The 20,665-nt window shown below is 45.4% G+C and overlaps 1 protein-coding gene across 2 annotated transcripts in view; it reads right to left on the minus strand.

The window, feature by feature from the left end:
- LOC115202333 (zeta-sarcoglycan) overlaps positions 1 to 17,542 on the minus strand; it is a 329,855-nt gene extending 312,313 nt beyond the window's left edge. The window contains exon 1 of one of the 2 annotated variants that reach the window (XM_029766420.1): positions 17,027 to 17,542. Coding sequence is in view for 1 of the 2 variants with exons in the window: in XM_029766418.1 (XP_029622278.1) it covers positions 17,027 to 17,065 (39 nt within the window). In the remaining variant the exon portion in view is untranslated. The remainder of the gene's footprint in view (positions 1 to 17,026) is intronic. The other variant, XM_029766418.1, reaches the window with a different exon arrangement.
- Positions 17,543 to 20,665: the final 3,123 nt, after the last annotated feature.

The following is a 20,665-nucleotide window of genomic DNA, read 5'->3' on the forward strand; positions in this document are numbered from 1 at the left end:
CAGCCAAATAGATCCGTTATGATACTGTCTCCTTGCAGTACCTGCATACTTGACTTTCGCTTTGGCGCGTTCAAACATCTCTTTACACAATCCTACACTGTTTTGTCTTTTCCGTCAACAGAATTCCCCAGCTGTGACCCACTATAACCCACTGTCCCCAGCTGTGACCCACTATAACCCACTGTCCCCAGCTGTGACCCACTATAACCCACTGTCCCCAGCTGTGACCCACTATAACCCACTGTCCCCAGCTGTGACCCACTATAACCCACTGTCCCCAGCTGTGACCCACTATAACCCACTGTCCCCAGCTGTGACCCACTATAACCCACTGTCCCCAGCTGTGACCCACTATAACCCACTGTCCCCAGAGAATATACCCCTATGGTAATGATGACATTCTCTCTCTCTCTAGAGGGTCTTCACCCCTACCTATCCCCCACAGCCCTCCCCTCTCTCCAGCTTCTTCACTCCTCCTCCTCCTCTATCTCCATTATAGGGTGTGTCCCTTGGCTTGGTGTTCTTCTCCCCCCCCGTCCCTTTCCATCAATTAGAATCAATTCAATTCAATTCAAAGGGCTTTAGCATCACGTCTGGAGGAAACCTTCACCATCCCTACGGTGAAGCATGGTGGCTGGGGCGAAGGTTCACCTTCCAACAGGAGAACGACCCTAAGCACACAGCCAAGGCACCGCAGGAGTGGCTTAGGGGACACGTCTCTGAATGTCCTTGAGTGGCCCAGCCAGAGCTGGACCCGATCGAACGTCTCTGGAGAGACCTGTGAAGCGACCCTCCCAATCCAACCTGAAGAGCTTGAGAGGATCTGCAGAGAATGTGAGAAACTCCCCAAATGCAGTTTTGCCAAGCTTTTAGCATCATACCTAAGAAGACTCGAGGCTGTAATCATTTTAATTTTTTAATTTTTAGAAAAAATACATAAATACATGTTTCTGCTTTGTCATTATGGGGTATTATGTGTAGATAGATGAGGGAAAAAAGCAATTTAATCCATTTTAGAATAAGGCCTGAATACTTTCCAAATGCACTGTATGTTTACATTGTCAAAGCAAGTGAAATAGATAAACAAAAGTGAAATGAACAATAAAAAATGAACAGTAAACATTACGCTCTCATAAGTTCCAAAAGAATAAAGACATTTCAAATGTCATATTATGTCTATATACAGTGTTGTAACGATGTGCAAATAGTTCAAGTAGAAAATGGAAAATAAATAAACATCTCCCCCTGCCTATTCCACAATGCCCTCCCCTCTCCTCCCCAAGGTGCTCTCCCCACTCCTCCTTCCTCCCTCCCCTCTCTCCACCCTGCCCCTTACACCCCTGCCTATCCCACAATGCCCTCCCCTCTCCTCCCCAAGGTGCTCTCCCCACTCCTCCTTCCTCCCTCCCCTCTCTCCAACCTGCCCCTTACACCCCTGCCTATCCCACAATGCCCTCCCCTCTCCTCCCCAAGGTGCTCTCCCCACTCCTCCTTCCTCCCTCCCTTCTCTCCACCCTGCCCCTTACACCCCTGCCTATCCCACAATGCCCTCCCCTCTCCTCCCCAAGGTGCTCTCCCCACTCCTTCTCTCCCCCTTCCTCCCTGGCCCCCGTTTCACCCCATGCGGGTGGGGGGACCATCTGTCTCTAAGCAACAGGGTGACACTGCTTTTTTTTGGCTGCCTGCCTCTACACACAGGCAACAATGCTGGGCCGATGCCTTCTCTCCCTCCCTCTCTCCCCCTCTTTCCCTCACTTCTTACCTCCTTCCCCTCTTACCATCTGACATTCCTGCTCCCTCCTCTCATTTTCACACTCACTTTTTCTTCCCACATATTCTATCTCTCTCTCCGTCTTTCACTCACCTCTCCTGCCTCTCTCACCAACCAACATACTGTATTCTTTCCCTCCCCACTCTCCCTCCCTTCTCTCCCTCTCTTCTCTCCTCCCCCACTCTCCCTCCCCACTCTCCCTCCCTCCCTTCTCTCCCTCTCTCTCCATCACATTACCTGTGCTCTACTGCAGCATCACCAGGGTTGTCTGAGGCAGTGTTCCTGTAATCACTAAGCCGGGCAGGTCAGGTGTGTGGATCGGGGCTGTGAGTGTGTATCAGGCGTAATGACTAACAGAGAGAGACAATCAGTGGACTGGACCAGACCACTGTGATGAGGATTAGAACCCTGTTGGACTACTGAGACACACTGGTTGTGTCTGAAATACCACCCTATGTACTACTATTGACAATGGCCCATTTCAGACACCGCTACTGATCCTGGACACACTGACTGTCTGAGACAAGCATCTTCCTCACACTGGCCTCTGTCTCTCCTCTCCCTCCTCTCCCTCCCCACACGCAGTCCCCAATCAGACCCGTGTAGCGTCGACCTGTGCTACCCAGAAGGGAGAGGGCCTGGACGTGATGTGAACACTGTGCCAAAATAAAAAATACATGACGGATTGGAGGATGACAGGAAAGTGTGGTAGGAAAGCAGCCGTCTGTCTGTCTCTCCAGGCTTCAAAGGCAATGGCACAGAGGTAATCAGCCAGATGAGATCAGAGCACTGCTGACAAGTGTGACTGCTGACAATACCCAGGCTGATGCAACGCTATCCTTCCTCCCTCTCTCATCCACTCTCCCTCCATCAACCCATCTCATTCCCTCGCTCATGTAAACCCTCCTCTCTCTCTCTCTCATTCTCTCCCTCCATCGCCAATCTCTCTCTCACTTTCCATCTTCAATCTCCCTCCATCACATCTCTCGCTCCATGTCCCTCTCAGTGCTCACAGTCATATGTTGAATGATGATCCCACTTTACCAATAGATATGCACCCTGGTGTGTTTACTAGAATAAATAAGGCATCATTGCTTTCTAACGGGTTGCAGTTTGATCCAGGAGGAACTACCTCCATGGTGTTGGAACAGTTCTTGAAGCTCAGCCCGAGGGATAAAATGTCTCTCTGGCTAGCACCGTAACAGTTGCTGAGAGTAGTAGCTATCGTTGTTGTGGATATGTTGCGCTCCCTCGCGGATGTAACTGTCACCGCTGCTGTTATAATGCCCTTGAGAAGAATCTGCCTAATGCAGCTCAGACCCTGGCTATAATGGCATGCGCCTGGATAAATGGCAACCATTTTATCTCCTCGTGAGGAGCTTTCTGTAAGTCACCTTGACTGGCAGTGGGTGCAGAGAACGGGCGAGAAGTGAGAGGACGAGCTGAGCTACACTGAAGTGAAGCACTACGAATGACTGCATGCCACTTTGTGAATAAATCATAACGGAATGTTATCTCCGTATCCGCTGCGTTTATCTAACGGAGTTATCCAGGGCTTACGAGGTCATTAAAACCTAATGTACTGCATCAAGTAACTAGAAATAGAACGGAACAGACATACCCCTGAACGGAACCGTTCCAACATACCAACGCCGCCAGATGGAACGGATACACCATTGGACGAAAACCCAGTGAACCTACAAAGCCGGTTTCCTGGACCCAGATTAACATTAGTCATGCATTTTCAATGGAGATTTTCCATTTGGATTCATGTTTAGTCCAGGACCAAGTTTAATCACAATAATCTGAGTCCAGGAAAACCAGCCCATAGAATTTGTGCCGTTCCTACTGAGGGGAAATGTAATGCAGCGTTACAGAATATGTCCGTGTTGCTGGGGTTTAGATACAGAGGCATACAGATACAGAGCTATGCAGAACAGAAACATCAAACCACCAGAAACAGGACAATGCCTTTCATGTTGGTGGAGAGAATCAATAGGCTGAATGGGGAAGAAGATAAAACTATTTCTGCAGCTATGTCGAGCCGAGCTGAGCAGCGCTGCCCTTCACAACGACCAATAAAATATCTATTACACTGTTCTTTTAGAAAAATAGTCTCTATTTGTCTTGTTTTGCACGCTTTGTACAAAATAATAAAATGCAATACTACAGGATATTTCTTAACGTAGCTCTTTATTAGCTAGCTACAACTGGCATGTTCACTTATCTCCAACCATGATCAACTGGCCATGACCTAACCCTCTGGGGGGTCTTAACATAGCACAGTATGATACGGCGGTAAAATACAGTACATCCAATTATAATTCAGTATGTTTACACATATGAATATTACATCCCCCTTCTTTTAAAACAAAAGAAAAATGTTTTACATATTCTAAGTGTTTCTTTTGAATACATGCTCTGTAGTTTGAACTCAAGGTAAGTAACCATTTATATTGCATAACACACCAACTGAATCAACATAGACTCTGAAACAATGATCCAACATACTGTTACTTTTCGAACAAGGGATTCTCAGCAACTCAGCTTTCACTGTAGAAATGACATCTTAACATTTCAAACAAATACAATACCAAAGCATTTCAAGTGAACTTTCAATAACAAGTTTACAGTCTGTAACTCTTTTAGGGCAGCGATCCGCCTACACCCTTTGACATTTCACAGGTCTAGGACAGCTCTGGGCTTGACCTCTCTTCCTGACCTTGTGCGATATGATGTTGAGCATGCTTCTGTGTCAGTCAACAGTTCTTGTGGTGTTGCAGGTAAGTATGGTGTATGTTGTGCTGTGTGTGTGTTTAGTCCATCACGTTCTCTTTCAGGGGAACAGTTCATCTCATCAGTGTGTTGTTCTTTTGTGTTCAGTAAGTGACGACGATTGCGGCGGGACACCGCTCCTTCTGCGGTGCGGACGTGATATGAACGTTCAGTGTCAGCTGGCTGGATGACGACTGCTGGCTTCCAGAGGCCATGCTCCTGGATTCTAACTGACTCTCCGTCGATCAGTGGTGGCAGTGTTCCAGCTGACCTGTCGTAGTATCGCTTTTGTTGTTGTTGTCTCTGTGCACGTTTTCCATGCATTTTCTTGTAGCTGACGACCTCAGGTTGCAGCTGCTGGTTGGTGCTGGGAAGGGTTGAGCAAAGTCTGCGGCTCATCAACAGCTGGGCTGGTGATTTGAAGTTGTCAACTGGAGTGTTGCGGTATTCAAGGAGACTGAGGTAGGGGTCTCTCTTGTCTGCTTTTGCTTTCTCCACGAGTGATTTAGCAATCTGCACAGATTTTTCAGCAAGGCCATTACTTTGAGGCTAATGTGGGCTTGTGGTGACATGTGTAAACTGCCATGCTTTTGTGAAGGATTCAAACTCATTTGATTTGTAACAGGGCCCATTGTCAGATATTAAAATCTCTACAATGCCATGCCTGGCAAAGGCTGCTTTCAGCTTGTGTATCACAGCTGCAGATGTGGTGCTGTGAAGCTTGTCGAGTTCGAAGTATCTGCTGTAGTAGTCCACTGTTACGATGTAGTCCTCATTGTTCCAGGTGAACAGATCGGTTGCCACGGCCTGCCAGTGTCGGTCTGGGATACAGTGTGGTAACATTGGCTCTTTGGTGTTTGAGGGGTGTCGTTGAAGACAGATGGCGCATCTACCAACAATGTTCTCTATTTGTTTGCACATTCCGGGTCAAAACAAAATGTCCCGTGCTCTTTGTTTGCACTTTTCCATGCCCATGTGTCCAGCATGGATCTTTGTGAAAATCTCTTCTCTGAGACTGGTAGGAATAATGATTTTCTCTCCTTTGAAAATGATTCCGTTGATCTGTGATAGTTCATCACGATGGTTCCAGAATTCTAAGACGCTCTGAGGGCATTTTCTCCTCTCCTCAGGCCATCCATCCTGTATGACTTTCCTCAGCTGTGTGAGTTGTGTCCTTGTCTGTTTCTGCTTGGATGTCCTTCAGTTTTGTGTCACTAACTGGTAAGTTGCTGTACACAGTGTGCACTTGCATGTCCATGCCCTCACTGAGGCTGCTGTCCTTGTAGGTAAGAAACTTCCTGGAGAGTGTGTCTGCGACAGGGATGTCTTTGCCTGGACGGTGAGTGATTGTGAAGTCGTATTTTTGTAGTTGAAGGATCATTCTCTGTAGCCTTGGCGGGGCTGCGGCTAGTGGTTTCCTCATGATTGACTCAAGGGGCTTGTGGTCGGATTCCACAATGACTTGTCGTCCATATACGTGCTGATGGAAACGTTTACATCCGAACAGAATGGCGTAGAGTTCCTTTTCAATTTGAGCGTAGTTGATTTCACAGTCTGTGAGAGATTTGGAAGCATAGCCGATGGGCTTTCCTTCTTGCAGTAGCACTGCACCTAGTCCATATTTCGACGCGTCCACTTGGAGTCTGAGCTCTTTGTTGGGGTCGTAGTAGGCAAGGATTGGTCCCTGGTTCTCTCGTGATCAAGTCTTTCACATTCTGGAAAGTAATGTCGTGTTGCTTGTCCCAGAGAAACTCACTGAACTGCTTTAGCAGTTGACGCAGGGGTGCATTAGCATTGGAGAGGCTGGGTGCGAACTTGGCTAAGTAGTTGACCATGCCAAGCACTGTTTCCAGCGCTGCACGGTTCTTTGGTGGCTCCATTTCTTTTATGGCTGAGATCTTCTGTGGATCTGGCTTGATTCCATTCGCAGTGAGAAGATGTCCGAAGTAGCTGACCTCTTTAGCGCCGACTGTGCTCTTCTCGGGGTTGAGTCGGACTCCTCTCTCGCGGGACCTTTGCAGCATCGCGCGGAGGTTTTGGTCGTGCTCCTCTTTGGTTCGACCATAGACAAGGATGTCGTCCACAATTGCCACAACTCCGTCGAGGCCTTCGTACACTTCGTCGATCTTTCACTGAAACTCGTCTTGGGCTGAGATAATCCCAAAAGGCAGGCGACAGAACCTGTAGCGTCCAAACGGTGTGTTGAAAGTTGTGAGCTTAGATGACACTTCTGTGAGCTTGATAGCCCAGTAGCCTGATCTAGCGTCCATGACACTGAAGTAGTGTGCTCCCGCTAGCTTGCGTGTGATGCCATCTAGCGTCGGTAAAGGGTAATGGGTGCGTTTGATAGCCTTGTTCAAGTCTCTTGGGTCAAGACATACTCGGAGCTTGCCTGTGCGTGGTTTCTCCACCACCACTAACGCGTTTACCCAGTCAGTCAGTTCTGTAACCTTGGTGACAATGTCAGATTGCTCCATGCTCTCCAACTCTTTCTTCAGACGGGCACGGAGAGCAAGGGGAATCTTTCTCGGTGGGTGTAAAAGGAATTTAATATCTTTGATGATAATAATCAATAATCAATTCGCCTTGACTAATGCCCAAGGTTTGTAAGACAATGGGTTAAAATAATTAGGCAAGGACTCAGCTTTCTGCAAAAGGTATCTGTAGCTTTATTCAGAGAACGTTCTCTGAATAAAGCTACAGATACCTTTTGCAGAAAGCTGAGTCCTTGCCTAATTATTTTAACCCATTGTCTTACAAACCTTGGGCATTAGTCAAGGCGAATTGATTATTGATTATTATCATCAAAGATATTAAATTCCTTTTACAGTGGGTAGACCACAGGGGTTGCGTCTGGGTGAAGGTGAATGGTACATTCTCCTGGGAATAATCCTATTCCTGTAAAAACATCAGCAAACTCCTCCAGTACATTTTCTGTCTCTACTGGTGCTGTCACTGATAAAACTAGCTTGATGAGGTCCATGTCTAAACATGCTTTAAGACCTATCACTGCAGGTGCTCTAGTGTCAACAACGTAAAAGTCCAACATCATGTCACTTTCCTTGTATTTGCATTTGAAAGTGCATGTGCCTTTTACTGGGAGCTGTTCACCACCATAACCAGTCAGTCTGCGCATGGTGGGCTGTAGCTCGCACTCAGATCTCAAGCTGCGGTACTTATTCAGAGGAATAATGTTTACTTGTGCACCAGTGTCTAGTTTGAACTTTAGCTCTGTGCCTTGTGTTCCTACCTCAATGTCAGCAAAGGCTTGCTCTGTCTCTGATGTTTGACTTTTCTGTGTCACTGAATCAATAAACAGTTCATCAGCTTTTGACTCTTTGATTGACATTATCTTCACTCCCTGTGTGTACTGTTTTTCCACGGTAAGCTCTGCACACTTTTGCAAAGTGATTCCATTTACCACATTTAGTACACTGTTTGCCTTTAGCTGGGCAATTTCCTTGTTCGCCATGCACTTTGTATCCACAATATCCACATGTTTTGGGGCGTTTTGAGTCTGTGTCGCTCTGTTTGGAGTTATGTCTCTCTCCGTTCTAAAACGCGCTCTCTGTGCACCGGAGGTGTGCTTTGATGTCTGCCTGACCGCGTGCACTGCTTGTTCACGTGATGCGCTCGTGCTGCGGCGCGAAATGGTTTTCATCTGCGCCTGTGCTAGCTCGTGAGATCTGGCTATGTCGATAGCTTTGTCCAGCATTAGCTCAGACCCAACATTCAAAAGTTTCTCTCTCACTCGCGGTGAGTGTATTCCAAATACAATACGGTTCCTGACCATCTCATCCTTGTTTGCATAATCACAGTCTTTCACAAGACTGTGATTTGTACCTAGCGAAAATCCTATTGGTCTTCGGCACAACATATGCTTCAAAACGATCGTAGTATGTTTTCAGTACCTTTGATTCAGCCTCGGTAAGTGTCCATGTGTTGTAAATATCTCTCCCTTTTTCACCGATCCAGAGGAGCAGGTAGCTGCACTTTTCCTCTTCTTCTCTTTCCTTCAGAGGACCCGTGAACATCAGCTCCACGTGCTGTTTGTACTTACGCCATGCATCGGGTAAGTTTGTAGACTCCCAGTCCATTCGAGGTGAAGGAACTCCAGAAAAATCCATCTTTTAAGACCTTTTACTCTGACACCATGTCTTGTTTTGTACGCTTTGTACAAAATAATAAAATGCAGTACTACAGGATATTTCTTAACGTAGCTCTTTATTAGCTAGCTACAACTGGCATGTTCACTTATCTCCAACCATGATCAACTGACCATGACCTAACCCTCTGGGGGGTCTTAACCAATCATAGCACAGTATGATATGGTAAAATGCATCCAATTATAATTCAGTATGTTTACAGATATGAATATTACCCTATTCTTTCCTTCCTTCTTATTGTCCAATAGGAAAACTTGGCTTTTTGAGAGATAACGTTGAGATCGGTTTAAAGTAATTATGGCTCATGGGTGGTGGGGGACTGGAGAGGAGAATGCGTAAATGTTGTCTATGAACAGAGGTTGGTCAGTTGTGCTCTCACACACACACACACACACACACACACACACACACACACACACACACACACACACACACACACACACACACACACACACACACTCACACACACTCACACACACACACACACACACTCTCACACACACACTCACACACACACACTCACACACATGCCCCTTGATCTGGTCCTACCAATAACTGGTCCTAGCTATAACTGGGGCCTGGAGTTTTCCTGCCCAGGTAACATGCTCAGGAAAGACTAAACTGTATGTGGAGTTGGTAGCAACAATTGTCGTCAATGTCCTTCCAACCACTACACAAAACCATTATTGTTATCCAATAAAGGGACTGATTCAAAAGACGATTTCAAATTCTTTAGGGGAAAAAAATATGTATTTTTTCTTCGTGACCTTCATAAGTCTACAATGGAGAAGCAGGTCTGGGGGAAAAAGTGTAACAAATGAAATAATAAACGGAAACAAGTTTTGGTTTTCATCTATTTGTTTTTTCTTTAGCGATGTCTGTCATTTCTGACAACGCAATTTTTTTGTCACACCGCCTTGACATTGGTTGACAAAGAGCTTTCAAAGTCTGTCGGGAATATTTGAATATCAGCGCAAACAGGCAAACAAATAAAGTCCCTTTTCAAGTCGCTGGAATATTCTCAGGACATTGGTGAGGCGACGAGCGGCAGAATCACGGAGGTGTGAAACGTACAACGCAAAGGACAACAAAGCACATCAAACATGGCCACACAAACACAGCCAAGACAGCTCAGAAAGTCAACGTCTGAATCACATCCACATGAAAATAATAGACCCAGGTCGGCGTAAACAGACTATGTTGTGGGAGGGAGGGGAGTGGACGGGGGGTGGACGGGGAGACCAGACATCCTCACTGAGTACTTGGATGTTAGCCAGACCAATGTGCTTTGACATTTCCTCCCTGATGCTTCAGTACAGAGGGACTTTAGGAGCCTTGATTAGGTTGGATCTAAGGTCACGTTCAATCAAAAACCAACCTCCGGAAATTATATGCAATTATGCAAAAACACAATTTGTCTTTTAATGAGTCTCCAGTGATATTGGATTTGGTATGACAGTAAACATAGTTGGGCTGATTGAATCGATGAAGATGTGAATTTATTTAAGCAGAAGTGAAAAAAACGAATGGCCCCCTCACATTGTTATTTTTTTACTGAACGATATCCCTGATCCAGACCACCAGACCTGTCTCTGAACCTGGTTTTGTCTGGACATGGGTCACATTCATTAGGAACCAAATGGAAGAAAGTGTACTGAAACGGGAGGGACTACCTAAACTTGTCCAATAAAAAACATTGTAATATTATTGTATTGTATTGTACATTTTGTATTCTAAATGTGTAATGATTGAATAATGATGTAATAATTATTGTATGATGTATTGTGTTATTTATGATGTAAGCTGTTTTGTTGTGATGTAATCGTTTTGGACCCAAGGAGGAGTGTGGGGATACTAACAAATGCCAATACAAATCCTCCCTCTACAAAAAGATGAGATAAGTTCCTGCCCTATGGGCCGTTCTGGCTCAGACAAGGTTTACTTTGTCTTGGTCAAGTCTCATCCCCAACCATGATCCTGACCCTGACTAAGTGGCTGCACTGTCAGTCACTCCATCATCCCTTAGTTGCTCTGAGGCATGTCACATCCCCTCTCTGTCCCCGCATCGTCTCACTCCAAAAACCTAGAGAAAAGTGTGAGGCAGGAGAGGCCCTCTTCTCCCTTCACTCTTTCAATCACCCCGACTCGTCCGTCATTCTCGAGCCGCCGCACTCCTTACTTTACGCCAGCGCGGGTCGCCTCGCCCCCTCACCGCCAATCCCGCTCCATTTGTCTCATGATGAGGTGTCAGTAGCGCCCTTGAGTGGGAGCGCAGTTGCCAGTCCCCCTATGCTCCTCAGCCACAGCCGGGCCTGAGATCTGACTGTTATTAACTTGTCAGAGCGGCGGAACCGCGGGGAGGAGGGAGGGAGCAGAGTTCAACATGTGCTCCCTTATGCATGGCTTAGCTTCAGTGTTTGTAGTGTGTGAACCTAAGTGTTTACCCACCAAGGCCCCCGGGGCCTCCTGCAGCTTGACTGACTGCTGCTAGGATCAACCATCACTCTCTATTAGCCGGTAAGTATGGCCGTCTCAAGAGGATGCACGTCGCTCGCTCAACTCCCTAGGTCATAGCCGGAAGATCGCCAGACCCATGTAAGGCTTTATCAACCGGACTATACAGTTGTAGTCGGAAGTTTACATACACTTATGTTGGAGTCATTGAAACTTGTTTTTCAACCACTGTCTCCTTTCGTTTGAAAAGTGCAAATCAATCTCAGAACAACAGAAAAGGACCTTGTGAAGATGCTGGAGGAAACAGGTACAAAAGTATCTATATCCACAGTAAAACGAGTCCTATATCATCATAACCTGAAAGGCCGCTCAGCAAGGAAGAAGCCACTGCTCCAAAACCGCCATAAAAAAAGGCAGACTACGGTTTGCAACTGCACATGGGGACAAAGATTGTACTTTTTGGAGAAATGTCCTCTGATTTAATGAAGCAAAAATAGAACTGTTTGGCCATAATGACCATCGTTATGTTTGGAGGAAAAAGGGGGAGGCTTGCAAGCCGAAGAACACCAACCCAACCGTGAAGCACGGGGGGGGTGCTTTGTTGTGGGGGTGCTTTGCTGCAGGAGGGCCTGGTGCACTTCACAAAATAGATGGCATCATGAGGTAGGAAAATTATGTGGATATATTGAAGCAACATCTCAAGACATCAGTCAGGAAGTTAAAGCTTGGTCACAAATGGGTCTTCCAAATGCACAATGACCCCAAGCACACTTCCAAAGTTGTGGCAAAATGGCTTAAGGACAACAAAGTCCTGACCTCAATCCAATAGAAAATTTGTGGACAGAACTGAAAAATCGTGTGCGAGCAAGGAGGCCTACAAACCTAACTCAGTTACACCAGCTCTGTTAGGAGGAATGGGCCAAAATTCACCCAATTTATTGTTGGAAACTTGTGGAAGGCTACCCGAAACGTTAAACAATTTAAAGGCGATGCTACCAAATACTAATTCAGTGTATGTAAACTTCTAACCCACTGGGAATGTGATTAAAGAAATAAAAGCTGAAATAAATAATTCTCTCTACTATTATTCTGACATTTCACATTCTTAAAATAAAGTGCTGATCCTAATCCTAATTTTTACTTGGATTAAATGTCAGGAATTGTGGAAAACTGAGTTTAAATGTATTTGACTAATGTGTATGTAAACTTCCGACTTCAACTGTACATCACCTTGACAGGTTATGTCACGGCACTAGACAACCAATGTCAGTCCACATAGAGGGTAAAATACAGGCAAACACGTGGCTGAAGGAGAGATTCGTTTGCGGAATTTGTCCGAATGGGAAATGAAAAATGCTCGTTGCTTTAGACTGCCTCGGTCTTCCTACTGTTCCTGGGCCCAGTTACTAACTCTACAGTAAGCAAGCAGTCTCATCGTTTCCATGGCCACCCCTACTAGAACAATGGAAGCAATTATAAAAACGCTTCTTGGAAGATTGCAGTAATAATGTGAGCAGTAATATCATAACAGGGTGATTAATGGTGTAAATTAAACAACTATTAAAGCCTCTCTCCATTTCATCTGTAATAAGAGAGGAGGAGGCAGCCAGCAAGCAGGTTTGGAGTGGAGAACTAAAGAAAGGGAAAACGTAGCAGTAGGATGCATCAGGGCCTGTACTAGTGTAATGCCACATTTTATACCTCAATAACTTTTGCATCACTTAGTTCATTATGTCGAAATTGTATCCGGTAATCCGGAACAAAGCCCCTTGTGCGGCGTTAACCTTTTCCTGCCGTCGCCAGGTGTTTAACGTCTCGACACCTGTGCACACACACAACACGGGCAAATTGCCTGCCGTTCCCAAGCACACGCTGAAGGCTATCCGCGGGAAATGTTCTACACAACGGTTTCCTCCTCTGCAAATATATATTAATCATTTGATACTCGGCGCTGCCGCAGTTAATTAAGTATAGAATGGATGGAGGAGACAGACTCACCCCCAGAGTCAGTCTGCAAGACTTAGTCAGATGGAACTCGAGTCAGGACCCAGGCAATGTAAAGACCAACACAGAGTAGTACACAGGCAAATATTACTCAAACTACTTTATAGCTGTAGGAAAAACAATAGATTTAAGCCCGCTGTAAACGCAGATGGATACTGTTTGGATTGGCCGCATCACCACTTCCTAGACGTCATCTTAACCCCTCTTTCACAGCAGCTGCCAATCACGATGAGGATTGACCAGTGACGTTCTATCAACTATAATGTGACCCCACAAAGGTCAAGTTCAGATAACCAATCCTAAAATCAGGCAATATATGATGCTGCTGTGAGTAAAAGTCAACATCACTCAAATATCCCATTGGTTTCAATCTGATCTGATTAATTAGCAAGCGTTTCCATTTCCTTTGGAACAGGACACTCTCTGTTTGAAGTGCTCTGCTTCCCGGGGTATCCATCTCTGAAAGCTTTCCAGTAAATTGAATTGCACTTTCTTTGCAGTTTAGATGAAGAAGGAGAGACGGGGACTAATCTTATCAACTCTGAGTTTAACTGACACATTTGCCTGGGGATAAGAAGCTAAGCAGAATTGGTACTGTAATTAGACTATATCGCCATGACTCCCCTCCCCGCTAAAATGCCGCCACCGCTCGCTTGGTTTTCGCTTAGTTTATAATCTCCTCTACTCTTCAAGCCACGCCTTCTTTCAGAGTCCTCTTTGCCCCTCCCTCGGATCAATTACCGCGTATGCCACTTCCGTCCAAACAATAGCCCATGACACGTTAATTACACACGCTAATGCTAATTCAATAATGTTCTAATGTTCTGACTTCGCCGGGCCTAGTGTGTGCTATGCCCTAATGAATCTAACTGATAATAGAATACAGCTTAGAATCAATATCAGGCCCCCTGGGGCCTTACTTACAAAGCGTCTCAGAGTAAAGTGCTGTTCCAGGATCAGATTTGCCTTTTAGATTATACTAAATAGACAAGGGTGGACCTGATCCTAGATCAGTGAACCTACTTCGAGACACTTTGTGAATACAGGTTACAAGATTGAGTGTTTTCAAATGGTCAAGTGGTTGACCCCTCCATATAGGCAAGCTCAAGGCCATTGGGTCTGGGCTAGAAAAACAGGTGGGTCACAAAAAAAAAAAAAAAAAACGACAATAGGCAGGTCATCTAGCACTAAAGTTTAGGGACCACTACTCCAGAAAACAACCCACGGTTAGGGTGCGTCTCAATACCCTATATAGTGGCATAAAGGGAACAGGGTGCCATTTGGGATGCAGCCTTAGTCTCATGGCAGCCTTATCCTTCCAGGGAAGAAGAGAGGGATGGACAGATCAAGAGAGGGAGGGAGAGGTTAACTAGCTAGTCAAACCAAAGCTCAGTTTGCCAACATAAGTGGTTGAGGGTTATGATTGTGCAGATCTTTAGCTACAGTATAATACCCTCGCCAACTGTGGTAGGCTATGGCAGGGTTTCCCAAACTCGGTCCTCGGGACCCCGAGTGGTGCACGTTTTGGGTCTTGCCCTAACACTACACAGCTGATTCAAATGATCAAAGCCTGATGATTATTTGAACCAGCTGTGTAGTGCTAGGGCAAACACCAAAATGTGCAACACTCGGGGTCCCAAAGACCGAGTTTAGGAAGCTATGGGCACAGAGGATGGTGGCGAAATAGTACTGCCAGGCCAGCATGTCATCATGGGCCACATCCTCTTTTACTGCCTCTTGGATGACTTCCAAATACTTTATTGCTTATTATCCCATGGGACTCTATTTTAAAGTGTACATTAGTGATTTGCCATTAAGGCCTTGCTTTTGAACTATTTGCCAAATCTTTAACTTTAAAAAAAATAAACAAGCTATGGATATCGGAATGATGACCTTTCCCCACCAATGGTGCTTCTACATCTGCATTGCTTGCTGTTCGGGGTTTTAGGCTGGGTTTCTGTATAGCACTTTGTGACATCGGCTGATGTAAAAAGGGATTTATAAATACATTTGTTTGATTAAAATACATTTGACAAAATGGGAACATTTGGCACGTGTGATGCGCGAATATGCATAACATTATCCTGTAAATTCAACCAATACTAATTCGAGGCTTAAAAGATCAAACAAACCAATCCATGTCAACTTCCAATTAACATTCATGAACGGGAAACGTAGTCAGAATGATTGCAACCGTTAGCCTAACATATGGGACTGGTCAGGGACCTGCACTAACTAATGTGGAATATTAGAGCATCATCAAAACTTCAACAACCAGACACAATGTATTCATTCCCGTCGATTGTCTGATCTATGCAATCATCGGTTCGATCAATGAAACCAATCGCCAGACAGCTGGCCGACCTGGGTATAGCTCCAGCTCCCTGATTTAAATGGGGCGTCAAAATAGTCCCGGGTCTCTTTTCAGCCGCGGATCGATACCCTACCAAATGGCCACCGAACGGCGTATTGGAATTCTGTGTGCACGCAGGGGCTAGGTTACATGTCAGTGTGATCACAGTGCGTGCTGGGTCGCAAAAGTTGCGTTTACACATGCATCCCAATTCTGATGGAGATTTAGAGATTTGTACTTGACACGTATGTTGACAAATCGGCGCGCAAACTGGGCACCATTCGGTCCATATGTTCTCATACGCACCATTTCAACTCCAACAGCACACTTGTCCTTCATAACATGGACATGTTGATAGCACGCAATCGGATTTGATTTGTTTTCACTCCCCATGTTTTACAACACAGCCTAATATTTGGCGCCTATAAATGAAGACGATGAGCAAGAGGGAACTCTTCCCAGAGGATATCCTATTATTGAACACTGAACATGAGGGGACGCAGGTGGTGAGTGGGGTATACAGAGAGAGACAGACACAGAGAGAGAGAGACACACAGAGAGACACAGAGAGAGACACACACAGCGAGAGAGAGACAGAGACATAGAGAGAGACAGAGAGAGATAGAGACACACACAGAGAGAGAGACACAGAGAGAGACAGAAACACAGAGAGAGACAGAGGCATAGAGAGAGAGAGACAGAGAGACAGAGAGAAAGAGGCATAGAGACAGAGGCATAGAGAGAGAGAGACAGGGAGAGACAGAGAGAGACAGAGGCATAGAGAGAGAGAGACAGAGAGAGAGTGGCATAGAGACAGAGGCATAGAGAGAGAGAGACAGAGAGAGAGAGACAGAGACAGAGAGAGACAGAGGCATAGAGAGAGAGAGACAGAGAGACAGAGAGAAAGAGGCATAGAGACAGAGGCATAGAGAGAGAGAGACAGAGAGAGAGAGACAGAGAGAGACAGAGGCATAGAGAGAAAGGCATAGAGACAGAGAGAGAGGCATAGAGACAGAGAGAGAGAGAGAGAGAGAGAGAGAGAGGCATAGAGACAGAGGCATAGAGACAGAGAGAGAGAGAGAGAGAGAGAGAGAGAGAGGCATAGATACAAAGAGAGAGAGAGAGAGAGAGAGAGAGAGAGACAGAGCTCATTACACATATTCCCCGCAAAACAGAGCAGCTCCCAACACGTTCGAGACGGTTCAACCTTAATGCATTCTAAATCCCCAATGTGGACAGTGGAATGTATCACACAGCTGAGAGAGAACACCATGGCTGCAACAACTCACATATTGAGATGCACCCCACGCACAAATTTTGACTCTCCACCACACAACTGCACTGGCTTGTGTAACAAGCGTCGGGCACCGCGGCACCCATCACCACACAGCGAAGGAAACTCCCTCCACCCCCCCCCCCCCCACACACACACACACACACACACACACACACACACACAAACACACATACACACTCATTTTCGTGTGCACGTAGTCTACCTACCTTCAGAGCCTCGATATCCAGTGATGTTGATCGGTCCATATAGAAAGAGAAAGTCTTGCGCACAAAGTTGTTAATATCTAGACTCGTAGTTCCCGACCTAAACTCAGCCCCGTCCTCCAACCCGCAGACGATTTTCTCAATTTCATTCCCGTTGATCACGACTCCTCCAGTTTGGAATTGAAGCGATGACGATAACAGCTATTCACTTGACGACAGTTATTGACCAGCAGAAACGAAATGTAACCCCCATGAGGCGGCAAACAAACAGTTTTGATTGCTCCGATTTTGAAAGGGAACGCGAATTCCGTTATGGTAGATTCATGTCTCCGGCGCGGAGCAAGCGGCAGGCTGAATTGCTGCCACCCCAGCAACTGAGTTCCAATGCTTGGACGTCCTCATGCGGCAAATACACATCAATTCTGTTCGGTTTGAAGAAAGGGGAAGCCAAGGGGAAGAGCTATAATTCCGACGACTGATGTATTGGGGTGATATGGGGAGTGTGTGTGGGGGGTGGGCGTGGGGGGGGGGTCTAATCAACTAGATGAATCGAAAATAACCGAGGACGATAACGCGCTCTTCCGATTTTATCCGAGCCAGAGTCGCTGTAGTGATGCTGATGCTCGCCTTGGAAGTGCACCGCATCTGAATTCAGACGCTGTATCTTAGAAAGTATATGAGAGAGGTTGGAGGGAGGGGGCGAGAAAGAGCGATAGAGATACGTATCTGTTCTCCCAAGGAATGAAAATGTTGAGTGCAGGTCGAGTTTCTCTGGCCGCGCAGTTTCTCTCCCGTCGCCGTGCGTTACGGTTCACCGCCACCAGATGACTGTATCTTTCCCACGACTCTGACTTAAGAAACTAGTGGAGTTTTCATCTCTCCCAGACAGCAAACTGTCTCTGCCCCTGCAGCCCTGTTTGTCAGCCTTCCCCTGGGGTCCTAAAGCTACCAATGAGTGTGGAGAAGCCCATCAGCGGGCTTCCTGAGCGCATGCCATCACTGCTGAACCGCAGTGCTGTTTAACTTTTAATTAGCAAAACGGATGACATTCCATATATCCCACTGGGCACTCTGGTTGAATCAACGTTGTTTCCAAGTCGTTTTCAATGTTATTACGTTGAACCAACGTGGAATACAGGTTGATGTGACGTCTGTGCCCAGTGGGAACAGACATGAGCGGAGCACGCTGCAAAGCGTAGCTTTGTGATCACAATTAATTTAGTGTTCATTCCGGACAAGTCATTAGCCGACCGAGACAAGCCTTATGAAGAGAGGGACATTTATCAAGGGTGTCCACATCCCCAGAATAGAATAGAAGCCAGTCACATCCAGTCACTGGATATGGTATCATCTTAATGAATACGAGGCTTTCTTCGACCGGGGCCTTATTTCTGATTCTGTGCCACTCTGTAATTAATCATTTTACGGGACCCGCTTTTATTAGAGAACATGACCTCGAATGAGCGCGCTGTGGCAGCTCGAGCTGAAGTGACGTCAGCTCATCTCGAGCTCCATCTCGTCTGGGACGCAAGTTTTTACAGCCCGCTAGTGAAGGGACGTGATGTGGCAGGTTTAGCGTCCTTGCTGTGTGTGCGTGTGTGTCTGTGCGTGTATGGTGTGTGTGTGTGAGAGAGAAAAAGCTCATCATTCGTGCGCGCGCGCTTCTCTACGTGCGTCGCTTTGTTTGTGTGTGTGAGTGTGTGTGTGTGTGTGTGTGTGTGTGTGTGTGTGTGTGTGTGTGTGTGTGTGTGTTAGTAATGAAGTAGCTAGGTGATGTGTCCTAGATAAATGGGGTTCATGCATCAACCCGCTGTACCACAAATCTTGGCATGGTTTTCTCAGATGGCTCACAGTAATGAGATGCACAGTAATGCTACATAAATCATTCGACAGTATGTGTGTGTGTGTGTGTGTGTGTGTGTGTGTGTGTGTGTGTGTGCGTGCGTGGAAGAGAGAGAGCGCGTGCGTGGAAGAGAGAGAGCGAGAGAACGCGCTGCCCAATTATTAGGCTACATTTATGTTAAAGTTATTGAAATCTAAATACTATTTATATTACAGAACAAGCGGCAAAGCTCCATATGACACAAATGTTTGCTTTGTAGCCAGAGAAGCACATGCAGATTAAACACTATGGAGTAAATATGTAACAAAACTGTATAAATATGCCATAGAAAAAAGCATTTAAATAAACAATTTCTCAATTATGCATTTAGATACAAATGTCAAATATACAGTATGGTAACAATCCTTCCTTCAAACAACTATTCTATGGATTACATTTCGTGAAAATCCCAAATATCATGGTATTTTTTTGTCTGGGTTTCGTGTGAAACACTCAATAAAGACACTGTAGTAGGATAGATCTTTATTCCAGATGCCATCACAGATAGACAATGCAATAACCAAACCACGGTGACATTCAGGGTAAATTGCAACTATGCCCGCCAGACAGTTTGTTTGCATGTTTACGTTGCTCCCCGACCATTAATGCATGCATGAATGATGTGTTTTAACAAGAGCGTTACATGTGCAGTCTCTTTCACGGCGCATTGACTTTAATTCATGCATATATCTAACTATTTGATAACACTGTTGTTGCCATCACTGGAAAAGATGTGGAGCTTGTTTTATTCAATGGGATTATAGCCTTTGGGATGCAATACAAGTTAGGTATTTATGATCAAATGCATACGTTAATAAACCGTTTTTATTACCTTAATTCACAGAAACATAAGCAATGCCACGGCCTTATAAACTTTGATTCTGTGAATTTGTAGTTATATTTCAGGTTTAGCATATATTTTACATTGCCTCAATTACCCTCAAAATGCTACGTAATTGTGAGGTATTTCTCTAGAGTAAGCTATGTTTACCCTGTGTTAGTCTGTTTCGTCCAGTCATCCATTCATCCCCCATCTATCTCCCCATTATCCAGCAGGTTCCTTGAAATCTGAGTCAGTGTTGCCTTCTGTATGTATGTACGCTCAATTCAGCACGGTCCTCCATCGGTAGACAGCGGAACAGCTACTGCAAAATATTTACACTTTGGAGAGGGAATAGTAACCGAATGAACGGTGACTGGTTTGTGTCTGTAGGCTATATGTCGTTATCAATGTCACTGCAATTAATGGGATGGTAAAAGTAATGTTAAAAATAATTTGACATGCAGACACACGCCTCTCGCTTCGTCTCTTCCTCTCTGTCTCCTCATCTCAAATGTTATTTTTCACATGCCTTTTAAACAACAGGTGCAGACTAACAGTCAAAGAATTACTTACGGCCTCCCAACAATGCAGAAAAAAAAATATAGAAAAATAATAACACAAAGAATAAATACACAATGAGTAGTGATAACTTGGTTATATACACAAGGCTGGGTAACAGTACCGAGTCACTGTGCAGGGGTACAAGGTAATTGAGGTAGATACGTACCTATAGGTAGGGGTGAAGTGACTAGGTAACAGGATAGATAATAAACAGTAGCAGCAGTATACTGTAGGTAGGGGTGAAGTGACTAGGTAACAGGATAGATAATAAACAGTAGCAGCAGTATACTGTAGGTAGGGGTGAAGTGACTAGGTAACAGGATAGATAATAAACAGTAACAGCAGTATACTGTAGGTAGGGGTAAAGTGACTAGGT

This window comes from Salmo trutta, chromosome 11, assembly GCF_901001165.1.
Source record: "Salmo trutta chromosome 11, fSalTru1.1, whole genome shotgun sequence".
Classification (NCBI taxonomy): domain Eukaryota; kingdom Metazoa; phylum Chordata; class Actinopteri; order Salmoniformes; family Salmonidae; genus Salmo; species Salmo trutta.